General features: G+C 39.5%; 1 protein-coding gene across 1 annotated transcript in view; it reads left to right on the top strand.

The window, feature by feature from the left end:
* The window catches only part of LOC109969021 (CUB and sushi domain-containing protein 1), a 404,580-nt gene that overhangs the window by 196,991 nt on the left and 184,820 nt on the right, over positions 1-22,769 (top strand). The window contains 4 exon segments of the mRNA XM_020615656.1: positions 2,371-2,578; positions 12,629-12,741; positions 16,469-16,546; positions 18,778-18,855. Of these exon segments, the coding sequence (XP_020471312.1) occupies positions 2,371-2,578; positions 12,629-12,741; positions 16,469-16,546; positions 18,778-18,855 (477 nt within the window).

Here is a 22,769-nt window from a genome sequence, read left to right on the forward strand (position 1 = left end):
TCCCTAATGTGCTGTGTAGAGGGGCATAGTTTAATGTCTCTAGGGTGAGATTTTATTTCTACAATCCAGTGTGTATATGCCAGTATGTACTATCCACTATGTATTTCCATTTTCTGTCAAGACAAAAAAAAAGGTAATGATGAAAACATTTGACACTATAATTTCTTTACAATAAAGATTTTTTTTGCACTGCCTGGTTTTCTTTAACAAATATTATCTTTCCTCACAGAAAACAAATGGAACTGTTATTGATATGTCACCTAACAGAGGTAAATGTCAAAATTGGCATGTTATCTAAATAGCTAGTAACTGAGATGAGTGTTTCATATAAATGTATGTAGCTGACTTGTCTGAAACCCCCCTCATTGTTTTTTAGTTAATGTTTATTATCTTAGTTTATCAGTACAACATGTTACTTCATAAACTGAAATGAGAAATTAGGCTTTTGAACATAGGGCTGTGAAAGCAAAACACTCCTCGGTCACATGTCTGAATGACTACATCCCTACCAGCCATGTGCCTCGAGAGACTGATCAAGAGACATACAGTATCAAGGACATTATTCCAGAGTCCTTTGACAATTATCAGTTTGCTTACAGAAGACACAGGCCAACTGACAGTGCAACAGCCGTACTGTGCATTTTACTCCACTACATTTATTTTATTACAGTCAATAATAGCCAATTAAATGTGCCAAGGAATAGGAGAGCATTCATATGGAAGCTCAGTATACGAGTTAAATGGTGTTTATTGGCCCAAAAGAGGGTGGTGTCAGGCTGTGTCGTCATAAATCTTCAGAGCCCCACAGTAAGCAGCACCATTTTCCAGACCTAACCTACCCATAACACAAAGCATCCCTGAACCCTGTCCTCACCCAAGCAAAGAGCAGATACAGTATGTGGCTTGACACAGCATCTGCATTGTGTTTGCTCAGGTTAAACAGTGGCTGGTCCAGCTGGCTTGTAATGGCAGTCACCTCTGAAAGCTGGGTCCGCTCAGTCGTTAGTTATTAGTTACATATATACATACAGTATATGCACTGGAACCTCGCAGGGGTGTGTGCTTAGCCCACTTTTGTGCAGTCTTTTCATGCATGATTATTCTCCTATTTTTCATAAAAATACAGTCATAAAATTTGAGGATGATACTATGGTGCTTGGTCTGATTACAGACAATGATGAATCTGCCTATACGAGAGAGGTGGAGGTATTGACCACTCAGTGTGATTAAAAACCTGGGCCTAAACATCAAAAAAACTAAGGAAATTATCACAGATTTCCAGAAAAAGAAACCTATTCATCAAAAGCCTCTCTTCATTAAGGGCGAGGCTGTGGAAAAGGTCTCAAACTTTAAATTCCTTTTATTTCTTAAGGAAATTAAAGAAAGCACATCTCTCTCAGAAGGTGTTTGGGAATTTCTATTATTGCACTGCTGAGAGTATGCTGATGTATAGTATTGTAGTGTGGTTTGGTAACTGCACCAAGAAGGAACAACAGGCAATCCAGAGTGTTATTACAGTTGCTGAGAAAATCATTGCTACCCAGCTACCGGACATTAGCACAGTGCACACCTCGCAATGCATTACCCGAGCTTCTAATGTTGTCAGAGATAAACTGCACCCAGCTCACTATTTGTTCGATCTTTGGGTAGAACAATCTGGGTGATTCAGATTAGAACCACCTGTTTTAGGAACAGCTTTTCCCCAAGCAGTGGTGCTGCTCAGTTAAAAGTTTTAGCCACGATTAACTTTTATCTAGACTATTAATGAAGTCATTTATTACATTGAACTTGTTTTAATTCATGTATTTTAAATATATATTTATGTATATATCTATGTTTACTTTAGGCTCCTTCTTCTCTTTTTACCATGTGGTTTAATGGCTGCTATGGGGGCACCAATATCTTGTTGTGTTTTGCAATGGAGTGACAATAAAGTAATCCTGAATAAATACACATACCTTTTCTTGAATAGCACATTTCATGCAGAATAGGAAAGTTTAAACAGTTTTACAAATGACTGACACTTTAACACCAAGAATTACAAATATACTATAAATAGTAAAACAGTTTGAGACTAATGCACTAGAAATAGAAATGCTATTGCTGGTATTAGCTGTACCCATCTATACTTGAGGGTTGTGGAGGGGTTGGAGCCAAGCAGCCGCCACTGGGTGAAAGGCAGGGTACACCTTGAACAGGGCTGACAAACAGACTGACCACTAATCTCGCTCCAGACAGCTGGCCAATTTGAACAACCTTCTTGCTGTGAGGAGAAAGAAAGCACCAAAATCAGTGTAAGAAATATGAAAAACAGTTGTATGTTGGAGAGTTGCTGTTTCATCTCATTTTGTCCTTCTCTCCTCTCTCCAGCGGAGGGAGCATGTGGGGGTACATTACGAGGCACCGCGGGTTCAATAACCAGCCCAGGATACCCTGCAGAGTATGACAACAACCTGGACTGTACATGGTCAATCCTCGCCGAACCTGGGGATACCATAGCGCTTGTCTTCAATGACTTCTTACTAGAGGACAAATATGACTTCTTGGAAATCAGCGGGACAGAAGCACCAAGCATATGGTGAGAATTGTCCACCCACAGACTGTAGTGTTGAATAAAATAAATAGTCATGTTTGAGGGCATGGCAGTGGAGACATGAGTACATCACAAATCAGCAGTTACCACTAGCGTTTGAGAGGTGATTGACATAGACATTGCTGTTATGTTTCGGATCTGGAGGACATCAAACTCACACAAAACACACACAAACAAAGTGAACACCATATCCTTGTTCTTTAAATTAGGTGGGGACACAGGATGCTATTTCCCAAGAATTAGTAGCCTTGAGGCTTTATTGTTCTGTTAGCTGACTGGTGCACATTAAAGAGAGTTGTTGTTATTTTCACTGCAATTTTCTCTAACGTGTATACTTTCAAGGGGGGCGTTTAATATTAAAAGAGGACTAATGATGTTGTTAGAGAGAACAGATACAACTACTGATTGATTAGCTACACAGGAGTCTTGTTGATTTTCCTGATTTATTCAAATTCCACAAGGAAGGTGATAAATTGCTGTTTTCACTCCCATTATCTGTGGTCTTGTTTGAAAATTAGCATGCCGTTATACCAGAACACACTCTGGTTTTTAAATTTAGAGTGCTGCTGGAGTCCATGTTGGTTTGGTCAGAATATCACACGTCTCCATAGAGGGCTCAGATATGTTTTTGCAGGTTTGGAGGCAGCCTAATGTTTAAGCTGCAGGTCTGTTGCTAGTTCAAATAGCTGGAACTGCTGGGAAAGTCTAGAGTGGGGAAGGTGGAAAAAGAATTTTAGGCTTCCTCAGTAATAACATCAGAGATGCCTGCGAGCCAGTTCTGTCTCAGAAATCAACATTAGTAGCCTGATTTATTTTTTCACACTCCTGTATTTTAGTGTGCATCATGTATTTCTGAAACAAGGTATGACTGATAGAACAAACATATTTGCAAGCATTCACTTGATAAATGATAAAAATGCTGTCATTCCAAAGCACTATTGTTTTTATATTACAACAACAGCTAAACAAGCAAACAAACAAAACAGAAACAACGCATTATCAAGACAAAACCTGAAACATGGATACAGGACATTTATAGAAGAGCGGAGGAAGTTTAACGTGATTTGTGTGTGAAGGTGTGTTGGGTGAGTTTAATAGAAAATACTATGAAACGGGAGGCAGGGGGGTTAAAGAAAGAGAAAGAGAAATGAGGGAAAAAGAAATTAAAGGAATAAAAAAATCAGTACAGGGGGGAAGGTGGTTTAAACCAGCAAAAGAATAATAAAAACACGGAGGGGACTATGTCTGTAATATGTCCGCCTCGACCCACCAGCACCAGAGCAGGATGGGAAAAAGCCACCATCAGGGACGTCCAGAGCAGCAATATTTTTGTTTTATGGTTGTAAAGTTGAACCATCCCTCTATTTCATTGTTTATCGTGATTTATTTTGAAGTGGAGTTATGCAGCTCGGTGTCGCTCCCTGACCTGACAGGACAGAGTTGGCCCATTGCATGATGTGACCCCCTCCTAGACAGCTCCTAGACCCTGAGGAGAAAGCTCGTCTAAGAGGTGGCTGACAGTTGAGTGATTGTACGTGGAGCTGAGGGAAGGAAAACAGTGACCTGGCCTTCCTCCCCATGCTGCCCACTGCAGAACATCCCTCCTGAGCAACCTCCAACCATGTGCCCCAGCTGCTGGGAACAGGGCCGAGTATCCTGTACACAACTGTGGAGTAGTTAATATAAATATAAAAGGAAGAGCAAGTGTTTTCTGTTTAATGAAAAGAAGTGATTATTTTCATAAAAACACGAATTAAATGAATTTCTTAATTCTCCATCCTAGGTGCTGCAACATGAAACAGTTTTCTTTTTAAAATGGAGAATCATGAGAATCATTTGCAGCATGTCTCTGTAATCCTTTGCTGAAAAAATAAGATGCATTCAATTTTTCCCTGCCTTTTTTATAACTGCTGAAGTGAAGTGTCCCAAAGGATCTGCAGAACTGTGCAAGGTGACATGGCATTTTCAATTCAATAGATATAAATGTCTATGCACCCAGGTGTGTTTATATCTAGGGGAGATAATGCGATGAGGCAGTGTTGTGTAACAGCAGCTCTACGAGCTCAGAATCGTAATCTGTATTCGTCTTTTCAAGCTGGTAAATATGATTACTATTATTATTACTTATAGATTGCTGCATTCTGCAGACACCTTCTCTCATTTTTCACGTTCTCCTGACGCCAACTTATAGATGACATTGTCATCCATGCGTAGAAAATGGTTTGTGATTGTGGCACAACTTGCAGAGGAATAGAATAGATAGGTCGACAGATAAATAAGTGGAGTGAGGTGGCAGAGAGGAGAGCACCGGATGGAAACAAAAGAAATGGAGAATAATTGCATGTTTAGTCCTGTCACCAGCAGAGTAATACACATCAACCATGGCACTCTCATGACACTGTTTGTGCTTATGTGTGTGTGTGTGTGTCAGGTCTTAAGTGGCCCTATGACAGTGTGAGCTGTTGATCGTCTCTTCAGGCTTTGACCGATTACACACACACACACACACACACACACACTCTCTCACATACAGCTTGACTCTGACAGTATAACATTCAAGGACCACTATCAACCCACCCTCTGCAATGCAGGGGTAAGACATAGAGTGTACTGGAGAGTTCACTTTTTGCCTTCAGTTTTCAAGAGACTGGTCCTAATATCTCTAGGCATTCCCATTATTAAGTGGTTCAAATAAAATCCTTTTACTAGGTTAACAGTCCTGCACTCTAGGAAGTAATTTGGCAGTGTATTTAGTGAGTTATCACAACACAATGTGAAATTATGCACCACAACTAATTTGTTTTCAACTAGAAAAACAGTTGCAGAAGTATATTTCTGCACATAAAATAATAATAATCACCTTTATTTGGACAAGTATGTTACACGATCTTATCACAGATACATGCCCAGTTATGTGTTGGGTGATGCTCCGAAATGTATTTGATGAATGTATTTGTGTAAAAGGATTGATGTGAATAATATGAACTTTTTCAAATTATATTTTTGAATCAGAAGAATGTATCTCCAGTTTAAAATGTAAGGTTACTAGTATATTGTACTGTATTTTATTCTAGACTTACAAACAAAGTAAATTAACTTTAATAGTTTGCTGGTATTTTGTTTATTTTTGTTTTCTTCCCTGTATTATGGAGGTTACAGTGCCAATGTAGAATCAGTTAAGACAATGAGAGAGACAACAAAGGTCCAAAGTTGGGATCAAACCTAAAATTACATGGTTTGCACCTTAACCACTGCTGAAAGTTCACTGATTCAGGCCTAATACAGTATAATAGATAATAAAGACAACTTAAATGGCTTCTGCAATGCACAATCAAATATAATCCTAAATACCTTTCTCCAGAAGTGGGATTAAGTGATGATTGACATTTGCACTGAGGTTGTTGTGAGAATGACTGACACCTGATAGGACCACTGTGACAGGTCCTTCCTGCTTACAGAGAGCTTTTCCTGATTGGCTGTCCCAAAAGCAATTTCCTGTTTCATGTTCCTGTCTGGCTGTCGGGTTGAATGTCAGGTTGACTAGCTGTCACACATTTCTACAAACACTGCTCAACGCACACACAAGTGAAATTTTGTTTCTGCAAACACCTTTTTGGACCACTAAAGTATGATAACATTTCCTACAAACTCAGATGATTAATTCAAAGATTACATCCTGAGTGATCTGACAGATGTACCCAATACTTTGCAGCCTGCCTGCTGAGAGAGGACGGACTAGCAACAGAGCTAATGTGAGCTTTATTTCACCAGGATTCATTGTTAAATATAAAGAAGGCTGCACTTACAATGGGAGAGAGAATGAAGCAGACAAGTGAGAGACAGTGAATGACAGGGGCGATCAGGGAGAGTTTGTAAGACACTGAGGCATTTGTGCTGCTTGTGCTTACTGCAGTCCGACAGATTTATCACACAGCAGGGTGGCTGTGGTTCAGGAGAGAGTGGATCGTCTCCTAACCGGAGGGTTGGTGATTCGATTCTTGGCTTTTGCTTGGACAAGACATTGAAACTGAAGTTGCTCCTGGTGGCTGTCCCATTGGGTTGTGTAGCTGTGTGTGTGCACGAGAATGGGCAAATATAAAGCTCTTACAATATGTAAAGCACTTAGCGTTTGCAGTGTGTATAGAAAAGCAATATATAAGTTTAAGCCCATTTATCACTATATTGTATATATTTCTCTATTTATCAAGTGAATTGTCAGCAGGTCACCCAGCTGTGAATGCAGGAGTGGGTCAGTAGTCCTCAATGCACATATTTGCTCATGCTTTCCATCAATCAGTATGAAGACCCAGATGCATCAGAGGAGACCAGATTTCTGACCAATGAACTAAATTCAGATAGAAGACTGTGAAAGACAGAGCAGACTATTTCTCTGAGCTGCTGTTTTTCTGTGGAGGATAGTGAGCCTGGACTAACCTCACATCTCTAAATATAATAATAATAATACCATTAAAATGACCCTGGCTCCATGAACAAACCTATCTATTATTAGCTAATTATGAATACCAGATTAAAAATATGAAGTGTGTATAGATCATTTAATCGAAGAATTCAGAATAGTTGTCATCAGCAATAGTGTTTAATTTTAGACCAGTGTCATGTAAATAGTCAGGATGTTTCGGCTTTCACTTGTATAATTAGAATACAATGGATGAGCTCTTATTCTGAGAACAGAGATAACAGAAGAGGGATGCTCCACTGTATCAGCTTGGCACAGTTCTTACCCAGTCCTTTGCAGGTTTCATGTATTGTACATGTTTATTTGTGTGTACTGGGATTTTGGTGACCTGAATATGAAGATAAAGCTTATCTTGAATAAAGGCTTTTCATGGAATATAAGCTGTTATCTATAACATAGTTGCGGCTGTTATCTGAATCGATTTTCTTTCCGATTACTTAAAGTGAGCTCTGTTTATCAATTTCATTCATGTTTACAGCAGGTTCCTTGCTCTTTCTTTCAGCACCCTTCCTTCATTTTTCTCTTTTTCCTTTTTGTTGCTCTCCACTCTCAACACTCCCTGTAGCTATCACTTCTTCTCCTCTCTCTTTCCAAACACATGACAGACTAAAATGTGCTGCTGTCATTTTCTTCAACTGACTGAATTCTTACTCTGCTATAAACCTCTGTATCCAAGGAGCATGACCAACAGCAATTAATCACATTTTGTTCCTTATTGCTCACTTACTTACTTTTACCTGAGTAAAGTGCAGACAACTGAAGAATTTGCTATAAATGCATCAACATTATCAAAGATTTTTAATAAGCAGTAAGTTACGCTGATTTTAAAAGGGTGATGGGAACTCAGAATTTTCACAAATCCCTTGTCTTCTTTTCTTTACCAGACCTTTGGCCAAATGAGGTGCCCTAGCTGCCAGATATTTAACTAATTGACGAACAGGGCCACTACACTTAATGACAAGAAAGCATTTCCCACAAAGGAGTCCTTCCTTAATCAGGAACACCTAAAAAAAAAAAGTCATGGGCTGTTTTAGTGGGTTGACAAATGACAAACATTTGGCATTATATGAAAAACTGGTTCTAGTCCCAGCACACAAGATTTAAAAGTAATGCCAAGCCTAGTGTGTACAGCATACTGTAGAAGAACCGATGCTTCTTTCAGTCAGCATCAAGGTCCTGCTGTAAGGCATTTTTTACATGCTCACTCATCAATCACAAGCCAGCCCCATTTTTCACACAGTGATAATTACAAACTCATTTTTGTCGACTTATTGTCACTGACACACACACGTCGCTGTCTGTTTAATGGATTTTATTTGTGAGTAGATCTATCTCCATGAAGCAGTTGCTCATCTTTATGCAACAAGCAGTAAACAACTGTGGTCTCAGTCATGAAGGTGTTGATTCTTATCCTAAGTAAATCAGACTTTGTAAGCTTTTCCAGCAGAGCCAAGTACCTAAATGCTAATGCCACTGCTATTTTTCTTTCTTTGTATTAGACAAACAGAAGAAAAGGCAAGGCACACCTTTGTCAAAGTCCACTGCCTCATGTGAAAAAACACAACACCCTATAATCCCTCAGCAATACAGCTGTGAACATCTTACAAAATCCTAAAATGTGTAGATGGAATTAGAAAACAGGGCAGCATAGTGGCACACTGGTTAGTGCTGTCATCTCAAAAAGGTTCGCAAGAAGGTTCCGGGTTTGTGCCTTTCTATCTGGAGTTTGTATATTCTCCCTGTGCCTGCGTGGGTTCTCCCCGGGTGCTCCGGGGACTTTATTTAGGAATAAGCGGTACAGATAATGGATGGATGGATAGTGGAGAAAACCTGGATGACCAAGACACAACCCAGTGCGATATTTAACACTCAGCCACATGTTTTTTCTTGCACCATGACCTTGATAGGTTTCCCCAGGAAGATTTAGCTGTGTGATTCCTTGATCATCTGAGCATAGCCCCCCTTCTGCTGCTTCCTTGTTTACTTCTCTTCTTTGCCCTTTCCCCTCCTCCTCTTTTAACCACCAGCCTTCACTCTCTTTTTTTACACTTTGAAACACCTCTCTTGTCCTGTTAATACATTTAGATTTTAAATTATGTTTACTGCCCATGTGTGTGTGGCTATATGAGTGTGTGGGTATGTTATGAGATTAAAAGTACTGGTGTACCAGGGTTTTGCACTAAGCACTTGGAATGAGCAGCTATTTGTTGTGGATAATGTGCTTTCCAACTTCCCTGACTTGTATCCAATCATTTATATTTACAGTGCCTTTTTGTCATCTTGCAGATGCTTACATCCACAGGGACTTGCAATAACTGCAGCAGTAGAATAAACCTAAAATAATATATAGCCAGCAGTAGCTACAGCAGTATCAGCAGACAGTAGGGAGGGGAGAGGCCAAAACAGCAATGTCCAGATGATAGAAACTTATGTCTGTGTCTTTGTGATGTTCATGTATCAGTAAACACAACTACCTGGTTACTCCTCTCTGTTCTGTACCTCAGCCTCTCTTGTTTCACTTTCTCCTCTGTCTGTCAGGCCTTTCCTCTCATTTTCTCTTATCTCCTCTCCTCTGCTCTCATCTCCCCTCTGTCGTTTAGCTCGGCAACCTCTCCTTTCTGTCTCTCCTACTCCACGTGGCTCTTTGTTTTACCATCATGAGTTTTTTGTAGGTGAAACGTTCACTCCTCTCTTTTCTCCTCCCATCTCTATCCTCTCCTCTCCTTCCAGCTTCGCTTGCTTTCTCATTTATCTCCATCCTTTGTAATCTGGTATCCATACTCTCCAACCTCATTTAGTCATGCCTCCTTGTCTCACCCTTTTTCACTTTCGACCTCTCCTCACGGCCACTGTAACCTCTCTCCTCCTGCTCATTTAAGGGAATTTCCCACTCTCACCTCCTCCCCTATGTCCATTAGCCCCAATTTTTTTTTCTGCAGGTTTTCTCAGGTTTGTTTTTTCCAGCCTCTATTTTCTGTTTGTCTTTTCTCTGGCTTCTTTCTCTCATATTTCTTTGATGTCATTAAACCTGCTTTACTGTTTTCTATTTTTCATTATCTGGCTCCCCTCTCTTCTTCATCTCCATCTCCACATAATCTCCGTGCTGCAGGAACTGGCTATGTCTTCTTGTATCAGTTTCTTCTCTCCTTCTCTCCTCATTTCTTTCTTCCTCTTCCTTTCACTTCAGTGTCACTGTTCACTCCTCCTCTCTGGCCTCTTGTCTTTCTCTTTCCAGTGTCAGGCACCTGGTTGGTCCCCTTGAATAATGGAAGAGATGCAGCACATTGCACACTTTTTTTGTATTGTCTATTGTGTCTCTCTCTGCTTTCATGTTATCTCCAACACATACATGGATTTTATTGATTTGAGATTGTTAAATTTAGTCTTACATCAACCTGCAACTATGCATCCTTGTAATTCTGTTCATTTAGGATACGATGCTCATTTTTGTCAACAAGCCCTAAACGTAATCATTGCCATTTTGAATGCAAAACTTTTCAGAGTATTTTTAATACTGTTTCACTACCTTCACTTAAGTAAAGGATCTGAGTACTTCTTCCACCACTGGTTCTAAATGTCCCTTAAAGGGGCCCCGAGGTACGTTGTGATTACTGAGAGAAGTCCTGTAATCTCCGATGAGTGTGACCACGTTGGTCTGTCCCAACACCTCCTCCACTTTAGCGTTCTCATCCAAGTTGTGTATCTTGGTTATAGAGGTGACTCTCGAAGGCAGTTCATGCCTGCAGTCTTTGGATGCATTGTGAATCATTTCAAGCAGACCCTCGTCCTCCACAATGTCCACTGGCCTGTAAGATGTAGTTTGTTGCTTGTAAAGTTGTCCATGTGTCTTCATTGCAAACTATCCAGTGTGGTCTGTCTTTGATGAGGGAGGAGGGCTCTCTGCATCAGCTGTGTGCTTGGCCAGCAAGTTGTATTTGAGACCCGACACACTCCGGTGGTAACTCAGTTCACATCAACAGTAAATGCAAATAACTTTGGTCTTGTTGAGAGAACCATCTGGCAGGGCTTTGAAGCTGAACTTGCCACCCAAAAGACATATTTCTTTAACCATTTCTGCTCAAGGTGTTTTGTTTATGGTTGTCATCCACAACACTGTTGCTGCAGTGCTTCCTGATTTCCCAAATTACGGGGTGGGCCAAGGGTCATAATCACAGAATGTATGTGCATTAATCGTATGTCAAAAAAAATTGTGGCCTGGTCTCTTATAATACACACTTAGTAAGGTCCTCTAAAAAGCATGCTTAATATGTTTTACCACCTCCTATATTTGGCTTTTGCTTTTGTCCCTCCGTTGCTGTCTTTTCTATCAATATACCTGCAGCATTTTAAAAGGCAGTTACAGTGGCTCTTGTTGCTCCAGGGAAGATGGCAGGACATTATCTTCTGAGCAGTCTCTTAGATTATATATTTATTTTTTTGCTGTATATCATTTTCCCACATGTTTTAAATTTACTTATTCATTTGTTTTTATTTAATGCTTTGGTTGCCATTGGTAGTGAAATTTCAGCGCAGCTAAAGCTGATGCAACACTTACAATAGGCAACTAACACATTGTCTCAGTGGTAATGCTTGAGAAACTGGTTTTGAAGATGTGAACTTTGCTGACTTTCTTCTACTTTGCCATCTCCATTCACCTCTTCTGCTTTTCTGTTTCTCTTTTCTCCTCGTCTCTTTCTTGTCTCTATTGTAAATAAATGTAAGAGACTGTTCTATTTCATAATTAATATATGATGTTCTCTTGCCTTCCAGTTAGTTAGAACCCCCTGCATTTAGTACAGAGGATTGCTGAATATTGCTGAATATTCCCTCAGCTAAACAGTTAAACACACGTAGACATGGGAGTTAGACTGTACCCACACAACCTGCCTTTGGTTGGTGGGAATGGATGATATCACTAATTCAATTTTCAGTTTCATTTTCTATTTCAATGGAACAAATTACCTTTCAGATTTTGCCCCCCTTAAATTACAGCCAGTCTTTGCACTTTGGAGACATCTGTGAACTCTCCAGAAAGTTCTTCAAACTGGGATATTTCTACTATGTACTGTATAGGCCCTCAGAGGAAGTCATTTGGATCCTTGAGTTATTCACTCTTGTGTGTTGTGTGGTATCTTATTTACAGTTGTTTGTAATTTGACAATATTTTTCACAACAGAGGTTGGTCTCGCTGCAACCTCTAATCTGGAATTACATGGTAGCAATTTGAATTACTTTCTTCCAAAAGTGCACATATTTTTCTACCTAAGATTGAAATATGTAAAACCTATTTTCCATCCATGAACCAGAATGTTCTGACAAACTGTGTCCATCTCTGGAGGAGGATGCAATCTGTCTGTCAGTGTGATATTAACCACCAATGCGGACCATACTGAAAAGCAAAGCTATGCACACATTACACCATCATACATTCTCTTTCCCATCCGCCTTACCTTTCTCTGCTTTATTTTCCAGCAAAATGTAGATGTCTGTAGGTTTAGCTCTGACTACATTAATCTTTGTGTGGTTTTCATTAACAGTTTTTATGTACCTACTTCCAGGCTGACTGGTACAATCCTGCCCTCACCAGTGATATCAAACAAGAACTGGCTTCGGATACACTTCACCTCAGACAGTAATCATCGAAGAAAAGGATTCAGTGCTCAGTACCAAGGTATGCCACACTCTTCCCTCAGTCTCTGTTTCCCTTTTACATGTATGGAATACATACCAGTGTTTGTTTAAAGTATTACTGTGTGCTCATCTCCATGTGTGCATCTTATACAAGGAGCATCATTTGCGCAATTCTCTTGGTCCAGGTCAACTTTTAAGACTGACATAGACATAAAACACAAAAATGCAAAAGACTAATAACATCAGCTGTAGCAACAATGGCCACAATATTAATAATAGGTTAATTATTATTCACACTACTGATAATTATTATAGTTCATTAATAAATACAGTAAACAAATAGGTCTACAGAAAATTTTAAGAACAACAGAATTGCTGTTAAATTCTCTAAAGGAGATCATTAAAAACCTAAGATAACACAAAACTGAAGGCAGAAACTGTAGCATTAACAGATTTAGGCTACTTAAAACTGAACATCCATTTATTGTGAAGTTGGACAGTGGCATGCCATGAGGATAGTCAAAGGTTTTGGATCCCAGGAGTGCAGAGGAGGATGGAGAGGATGTGCTGCTCTGCTCTACTCTGCTCACTGTTTTCTCTTCATGTTACTCCATGTTCTTCTTTCCTGGACGGATGAGGCTCACTAACTCCTGAGGCTGCTTTTACAGCAGTGACCAGCAACAAACATAATTTGTCGGCTCTTAAGGCCAGCATCGAGGAGGCATTTTTAAAACCTACTTTTTACAACTTGCACTCGGGGCATAATGGATTGCCTGAATTTGCAAACTTAGAGTTGATTTGGATTTTTGTGCTTTCCAGTTTTGCTATTATAGGGAAATATAACATATTCAAACCAATCTCCATCTCACTTAACCAAAAAAGAAGAACAAGACACCTCTTGGTTTTCCTCTCTAGATTTCCGAGCAAACCTTCTGAACAAGGCCTTCAGCTGTACTGGGGAACAGTGTATGTGAATCTCTAATAAGTCTCAGGTCAGACTCTGGCACAGGTGGATGGTGGACACATCTTTACCACTTTTTCTGTAGTGTTTGACTACAGATCTAAAAACCTAATTTGATGAATGGAACCTGTAGTCGATTATTATGTTCAAGTCAGTTAGGTGTTAGTTGATGCCTCCCGTTGGGCTTGTTAGACTTGCCACACTGTGCTTTATCCCCAGTTTTATGGTTGGACACAGACATTTCTCTCAGCTCCTTACTCGGGGAATCTGCACTCTAAGAGTTCAGGTCTGTGTTTTTCCCCTTTTGTTTAAGAAAATCTTTTAATTCACTTTAGCCCCTTTTCCACTGTCTGGTACCAACTCAACTCGACTCAACTCATCTCTACTCGTTTTTGGTGCCAGGTGCTTTGGTTTCTACTTCAGATACACGATTCACAGCGATGCTGAATCTTCAGTGAAGTCACTGGCCCACTGTGGCAGAGAAGGCTCAAACCTCTTATTAATTTCATTCTAGGCCTGTTATTATGGCATTTTATTAAGTTCTGATAGTTTTCAGGTGAGAAAATAACCATCTAGTTTTCTAATATTTGGTCAATTTATCCAATTAATGACAATTACAAATTTGCACTGATGTTTTTGGAGATGTGATGACCTGCTAACATGCTTGCCAGCTCCACTTAGCAGGCACAGCTGCAGCCACTGTCGTCATATTATCACATTCAGTAACCTACATGGGCTACGTGATAAGATGTACAGTGTGGTGCTTCACGTAATATAACAGTTATATTGTATAGTAACAGAGTCTGAAGGCCTTTGTCACAATAAATTTTACCCTCTGTAACACACATGACAGAGAAGTGGCAGCTAGAAAGAAAGTCACTTTCGACTTTTCCCATTTAGAGGTCGCCGCAGCGAATCATCACACTGACAACTCCAGTGTTGACATTTGGCACGTGTTTTACGCTGGATGCCCTTCCTGATGCAACCCTGATTTGAACCCGGGGCGCAGCGGCGAGAGCGCGGTGCCTTAACTGCTAGCCTACCAGGGATGGCTCATACTATCCCCAACATGTGACTGATGGAGGCAAATAGAGCCGAGTCGAGTTGAGCTGGTACCAGGTGGTGGAAAAGGGGCTTTTGTGCCATCTGTGATTGGAATTACTCAACTCAGTTTTATCTTCACTAGCACTGTCCCCCTCTTCAAAAGTTCAGTATTCACCAAGGTGGTTAAATGAAATGTCAGATTGTTCCATTTATAGTGTCTGTTCCTTCCTTTAAAAGGTTGTGTCCAAGTAGCCAGCTCATCCAGTTGGTGCTGATGCTTCAGTGCTGTTGCTATGGTTACCTACAGTTTAATTAAATGGCATTGATTTAGAACAGCACGCAGATGCCTGGACAGGTGTGCGGTTTAGCCATGCATTCCTTAAACTATAGATTGTATATAAAAGATGGACAACACATCACCACTTCCCTCCACTAAAAAATTAAAACTTCAAAAGTAAAGCCAAAATATTTGCAAATACTTGGTGTTTTGCAGCTAGATTTTGCGCAATAGTGACTGAGCAGCAGACCTCCAGTCAAAGCTGTCAAATCATTTGTAATATACCCCTTTTTTATATCATCACATAACTTTTTAAAAGCAAACTTACCAAAAAATGACCACTTGCTGTATGTACATGTATCTACTTGATTTATCAGCATGATAATATCTACCATAAAACCACAAAAATTACCTCTGAGAAAATATATTTGAATTGTACTTTGAGTTTTTGGTTTGGATCATGTCCCATCCGCAACATGGAGGAGGCGGCTTTCATGACCTATACTGCAGCCAGCCACCAGGTGGCGATCGACTTCACGGTGGATTAACTTCTGGGAACTCTTATGTCATCTTTTATATAGTCAATGCTTCTAATCAATCTGATCAAAAGCCAGAATTTTCTTTGGCCATGGTATAATACATCACAACATTTATAATAACAAAATACATTACTGTGAAATGTGCCATTTTGCATAATGAGTACTTTTACTTTTTGTACTTCACATATAGAAAGAATGTTTTGCTAATGTTTTGGTACTTCTGCAAAATTTTGAATGCAGAGTATTTTTAGAATGTGATATGTCTGCTTTTACTTAAGTGAAAAATCTGAGTAGTTCTTCCACCACTGGCTGGTTTTATGACTTAATTTGCATATTGAGGTGCACAGTTTTATTGAACTTATCCTCAGTTATCAGCTTGGCTCTTGTCATTTGTTCTTCTTGTCATTTCCTTTTTGTCTGCCTCATCTGTATGCTTCTCTTTGTGTGTGTGTGTGTGTGTGTGTGTGTGTGTGTGTGGGAGAGAGAGAGAGAGAGAGAGAGAGAGAGAGAGAGAGAGAAAGATACTTTTAATGCCAAGTCTGTTTCTCAGTGGAGTGTGGTTTGGTTGTAGCACAGATTTTTCTGTTATCCTCTGCAATGCTGCTACTTAGTAAAAAAAAAAAACTGATGGGATAAATTTTAATGCTGTTCTCTCTCTTTTTCTCCTCTCTTGGCTTCACTCCTCTGTCTTCTAATCTCTTCTCTCTTCTCTTTTCCCTGTTCTAATTTTCAGTTTCTGCCACTCATGCTTTTGTTGTTGGTTAGTTAGAGGAAGGGGCGTGTGAAGCACTTTCAGGATTGTACACACTGATGTGCATTGAATGACAACTCTGAACAGAAAAATAAGTGCTTTAGAAAAAAGACATACAGTATCGTAATTTTAAGTCTAACAGTGTATGTATAGTGTAATCAAACTAAAACCCTTCATCTCCTTTTCCTGCCATAGTGAAGAAAGCAATAGAATTGAAGTCCAGAGGAGTGAAGATGATGCCCAGCAAAGACTCCAGTCACAAAAATGCTGTCTGTAAGTAAAATTGGTCAATTTATCCAATTAATGACAATTACAAATTTGCACTGATGTTTTTGGAGATGTGATGACCTGCTAACATGCTTGCCAGCTCCACTTAGCAGGCACAGCTGCAGCCACTGTCGTCATATTATCACATTCAGTAACCTACATGGGCTACGTGATAAGATGTACAGTGTGGTGCTTCACGTAATATAACAGTTATATTGTATAGTAACAGAGTCTGAAGGCCTTTGTCACAATAAATTTAACCCTCTGTAACACACATGACAGAGAAGTGGCAGCTAGAAAGAAAGTCACTTTCGACTTTTCCCATTTAGAGGTCGCCGCAGCGAATCATCACACTGACAACTCCAATGTTGACATTTGGCACGTGTTTTACGCTGGATGCCCTTCCTGATGCAACCCTGATTTGAACCCGGGGCGCAGCGGCGAGAGCGCGGTGCCTTAACTGCTAGCCTACCAGGGATGGCTCATACTATCCCCAACATGTGACTGATGGAGGCAAATAGAGCCGAGTCGAGTTGAGCTGGTACCAGGTGGTGGAAAAGGGGCTTTTGTGCCATCTGTGATTGGAATTACTCAACTCAGTTTTATCTTCACTAGCACTGTCCCCCTCTTCAAAAGTTCAGTATTCACCAAGGTGGTTAAATGAAATGTCAGATTGTTCCATTTATAGTGTCTGTTCCTTCCTTTAAAAGGTTGTGTCCAAGTAGCCAGCTCATCCAGTTGGTGCTGATGCTTCAGTGCTGTTGCTATGGTTACCTACAGTTTAATTAAATGGCATTGATTTAGAACAGCACGCAGATGCCTGGACAGGTGTGCGGTTTAGCCATGCATTCCTTAAACTATAGATTGTATATAAAAGATGGACAACACATCACCACTTCCCTCCACTAAAAAATTAAAACTTCAAAAGTAAAGCCAAAATATTTGCAAATACTTGGTGTTTTGCAGCTAGATTTTGCGCAATAGTGACTGAGCAGCAGACCTCCAGTCAAAGCTGTCAAATCATTTGTAATATACCCCTTTTTTATATCATCACATAACTTTTTAAAAGCAAACTTACCAAAAAATGACCACTTGCTGTATGTACATGTATCTACTTGATTTATCAGCATGATAATATCTACCATAAAACCACAAAAATTACCTCTGAGAAAATATATTTGAATTGTACTTTGAGTTTTTGGTTTGGATCATGTCCCATCCGCAACATGGAGGAGGCGGCTTTCATGACCTATACTGCAGCCAGCCACCAGGTGGCGATCGACTTCACGGTGGATTCACTTCTGGGAACTCTTATGTCATCTTTTATATAGTCAATGCTTCTAATCAATCTGATCAAAAGCCAGAATTTTCTTTGGCCATGGTATAATACATCACAACATTTATAATAACAAAATACATTACTGTGAAATGTGCCATTTTGCATAATGAGTACTTTTACTTTTTGTACTTCACATATAGAAAGAATGTTTTGCTAATGTTTTGGTACTTCTGCAAAATTTTGAATGCAGAGTATTTTTAGAATGTGATATGTCTGCTTTTACTTAAGTGAAAAATCTGAGTAGTTCTTCCACCACTGGCTGGTTTTATGACTTAATTTGCATATTGAGGTGCACAGTTTTATTGAACTTATCCTCAGTTATCAGCTTGGCTCTTGTCATTTGTTCTTCTTGTCATTTCCTTTTTGTCTGCCTCATCTGTATGCTTCTCTTTGTGTGTGTGTGTGTGTGTGTGTGTGTGTGTGTGTGTGGGAGAGAGAGAGAGAGAGAGAGAGAGAGAGAGAGAGAGAGAAAGATACTTTTAATGCCAAGTCTGTTTCTCAGTGGAGTGTGGTTTGGTTGTAGCACAGATTTTTCTGTTATCCTCTGCAATGCTGCTACTTAGTAAAAAAAAAAAACTGATGGGATAAATTTTAATGCTGTTCTCTCTCTTTTTCTCCTCTCTTGGCTTCACTCCTCTGTCTTCTAATCTCTTCTCTCTTCTCTTTTCCCTGTTCTAATTTTCAGTTTCTGCCACTCATGCTTTTGTTGTTGGTTAGTTAGAGGAAGGGGCGTGTGAAGCACTTTCAGGATTGTACACACTGATGTGCATTGAATGACAACTCTGAACAGAAAAATAAGTGCTTTAGAAAAAAGACATACAGTATCGTAATTTTAAGTCTAACAGTGTATGTATAGTGTAATCAAACTAAAACCCTTCATCTCCTTTTCCTACCATAGTGAAGAAAGCAATAGAATTGAAGTCCAGAGGAGTGAAGATGATGCCCAGCAAAGACTCCAGTCACAAAAATGCTGTCTGTAAGTAAAACCACTGTCTGCTATCTGTGTGTGTTCATAGATACCAAGACTGTATATCATTTGGACAGGCCTTTTCAGGCCCAAGTTCACACATCTGGTCACACATACACAGATGTGCATGCCCACACACACATGCACAGTACATGCACAAGGACACACAGCCTGCGTCCAACTTTGACGTAGCAGGAACAGTGATTTCATCCATTTTTCACTCGGGTGCCCTTCTAGGAGACAAGAGTTATTACCATACTCCATTGTTTTTATGTTTTCTTATTTCATTTGAAGAGTCAGAGGTTCATATGAAAGTAGTTCTATAAATAAGGGATACATAATATGTTTATTCATACAAGCAAATAAATATTTAAAATGGACTCAGCATTGGCAAATGTATTTCTTCCTGACAGCCAAGTTTTAACCTGTTCAAACTACTCTTACAATTAATTTCATAGCAAACCAACCCACAAAGCCCTCCAATAAATGCTTGTCCTTTTTGTGGTTACTAATAAGCAAACAAGCAGAAAGTGTAGCACACTATTTCAAAGCGTGAATGCTTGTAACACAGTGTCAATTCATGTATTTTTGCTTCACTCAGAAATGTGAAAACATAGTAATGCATGCACTGAGAACATAAAAAGTACGTTTTTAGTTGAGACTGAGAGAAATAGTAATTCATGTCTATGCTCCATTTGGACCCCATTGTTTGTCCAGTTGTTTAATTACAGTAGAATAAGGGCTGGCAGACACCATTCTTTTTTGAAACTACAAATAAATCAGATTTGCTGCTTGACAGTCATAATATTGTGTCAATCACTTGTACAGCCATCATGTCTGAACACCAAAAGCTGTGTTCTTGAGCCTTTGTTTTATTTCTCTTACATTGGTTTTTTTCATTTTAACTGTGAAGAAACATTCAAGTCTCCTGTTGCCACAGTCCTTGCAGCATAGTGACTCTTCTGTTGGCTGTTGCTTCCCAGTGGATATCCTTGTCTTTGTATTAGACAAGTCAGCTTTTTATTATATTCTAACTTTATACATTTCCAAAAGCTAAGTACAGCCTGGAGTGTTGGTGTAGTGTTTTTTTTTTCTCAGTCAAAGCTGGAAACATGCCCACTGCATCTTGTTCATTCCCTTTGGAGCTGTAGCCAAAAATCCAAAAGGAGACAGCGCATTCTCCATCACGTGAAGTCATTAATGGGTAAATCAGACAGAACACCAGAAATATTGTAAGAGAAATGGTAAGAGAGCGAAATGATGCAATTTATGGAGAAGATTAACGAGCGCCAAATTCCAGAATATACAGTACTGTAAGTAGAATAGATAAATACAAAAGAAACTGAAAACTTGAAAATAATCTGAACTGTGTTTTTAGTTATAGCGAGCTCTGTATAAAACTATAAAAACAAAGCTTTGTCAGCTAATGCTCCAAAATGTTTCACAAGTAATACGCCATTATTTTTTGTTTTAATGGTGATAACTGCTGTTCACAGTAGGTGTCAGTTTTCATGGTTTATTTTTGATTTGAGGTTTTAAAAGAAAAATAAAGTGGCTATGTTTAACCATTTAAGTACTTACTCAATTACAGCTTTGTGATATCTTCAAACCTGATGAGCCATCAGGTAGATATTGTTAGCAATCATTAGTTGTTATTTACGGTGCAAAGTTCATCCATCTGTTATCTATACCACTTATTCCTGAACAGGGTCGCAGGGGCGCTGGAGTCAATCCCAGCTGATACTAGGCGAGAGGTGAGGTCCACCCTGGACAGGTCAATAGTCTATCACAGGGCTGACACTTAGAGACAGACAATCGCACATGCTCGCACTCACTCCTAGGGGCAATTTGGAGTCACCAGTCAACCTAAGCTGCATGTCTTTGGACTGTGGGAGGAAGCTGGAGTCCCCGGAGAAAACCCACACAGGCACAGGGAGAACATACAAACTCTGCACAGAAAGACCCTGGGTCAGTCGGGGCTCAAACGTGGAACCTTCATGCTGTGAGGCAGTAGCGCTAGCCACTGCTCTGCTGTGCTGCCACAGTAAGAAGTCATAGCATTTATTGTGCTTGATTAGGTGATCCACATGTGGGAGGCAGAGGCATGTTGTTATGTGGCGCTCAGGAAAAATCTTTTCACTGCAGAAGCAACTAGTGGGTATCAAAGTAAACATGAACAGTGTAATGACCACAAGACAATAAAACAATTAATTTAATGATAAATATGATAAATATCTCAACAATCTGGAGTGTCAGACATTTCTTGGCAGCTTGGAGACGCCTCTTTTAATTATCATGGAACGCTGGAAAGCTCACGAAAAGCTAATTCATTCCTTAGCATTTAGCTTCCTAATAAAACCCTCATCAGTAATCCTGCTGATTTACACGCTCAGCCAAGCGTGTGCTGGAGCAATTAACATTAGTATGATATTTTTGTATGTGTGTTTGTGTGTGTATATGTGAAAAAGAAATGTTATTGCTTGTGTGCCTCTCCATGTGCTGCTACAATTAAAATTAAAACTGGTATGCATTTGAGAATTTGGATGAGTATGTGAGGAGTTCCCAGGGCAAATCTGTTTATTATATTTATCAGTGATGTGAATATCGGCTCTCACTTTCATGCACTTACACACACACACACATTCACATATGCACATACACACAAAGTTCTTCCCATGTGAGATAATTGTCTGTGGAGTCCAAAGGTTTTGCATTCACTTATTACAAGAAGGGCCAACTCTCTTTCCACAGTGGTCTGAGGAGACTTCTTTCAGACAGATTTTTAATTGAAGTAAAATTAATTACAGCATATCTTTAGAAACATGATGATTGCATGTCTCCTAAATAACTCTACATGCAGTAAAGCTCAGCTGCAAAAATATAGTCACCCTTATGACTTGTACTGCACTTTTGCACCAGGGGTCCAGTTCAGATGGCACATTGTCCTGGGTTATGTCATGATGTATAAATCGCAATTATCATCACTGGTTCTCACATACAGTATGTACTTGAAGATGATAAATGGACTTGCGCTTATATAGTGCTTTAAAATACACTCAAGCACGTTACAGTATTTTGCCCCATTGACTCACACCAATGGCAAAGCTGCCATATAATCGCTCACACACCAGTGGCCACTGGGAGCAGCTTATCTTGACCGAGCATGCATTGACATGTAAACCGGACAAGCTGTAGTTAGGGGATGTCCAGCTCTACCTCCTGAGCCACAGAAGTATCTATCCTTGTAAAATTACTGCTGCACTCTATAAAATGAGCTTTGTTATCTGTATTCATTGTGTAGAGCCAAAGAATGATGCCTGTTAACTGTGTAGTCCGCGGATCCCCAAAGGTTTTTTTTTTCCCAGCCCTGGACCTACAGTAAATGAGAAATTTAGTTTCTCATGGGACCCATGCTCATTAAAATATACTAGTGTTATCATAAGAACCAAAAATGAGTAACTGTGGACTCACTGAGGTTACCCCAAAGTGGTACAGTTGGGCCAACAGGCTGAAAACTATAATCATTAAAACATTAAAAAAAGCAACACCAAGGTTCACTTTTGATCCTGACCCAGTCTTTCAACTGCACTGCTTTACACTGTATGACTCCCAGAGGTAATATTAAAGCTGTATATGCAGTCTTTGTGCAACATATAATCATTACAAAGAACCAGAGACTGATGATAATGAGTTTTACCTGTCTAGAGAATGGAGTGCTTATGAATCATAATCTACAAGATTCTCTATAACAACCTCAAGCCTATATTAAAGCACATCCTCAAAGACAGACACATGAGAATATGCTTGAATCCATTTGAGAATGGTCTGTATATAAATAATTTCTAAATTACTGATTAAAATTCTACTTGATATTGAAGACGGATAGATAGATAAAAGACAAACATAAAGCAAAACTTGTAAAT

The sequence above is a fragment of the Monopterus albus genome, unplaced genomic scaffold (genome assembly GCF_001952655.1).
Source record: "Monopterus albus unplaced genomic scaffold, M_albus_1.0 scaffold168.1, whole genome shotgun sequence".
NCBI lineage: Eukaryota > Metazoa > Chordata > Actinopteri > Synbranchiformes > Synbranchidae > Monopterus > Monopterus albus.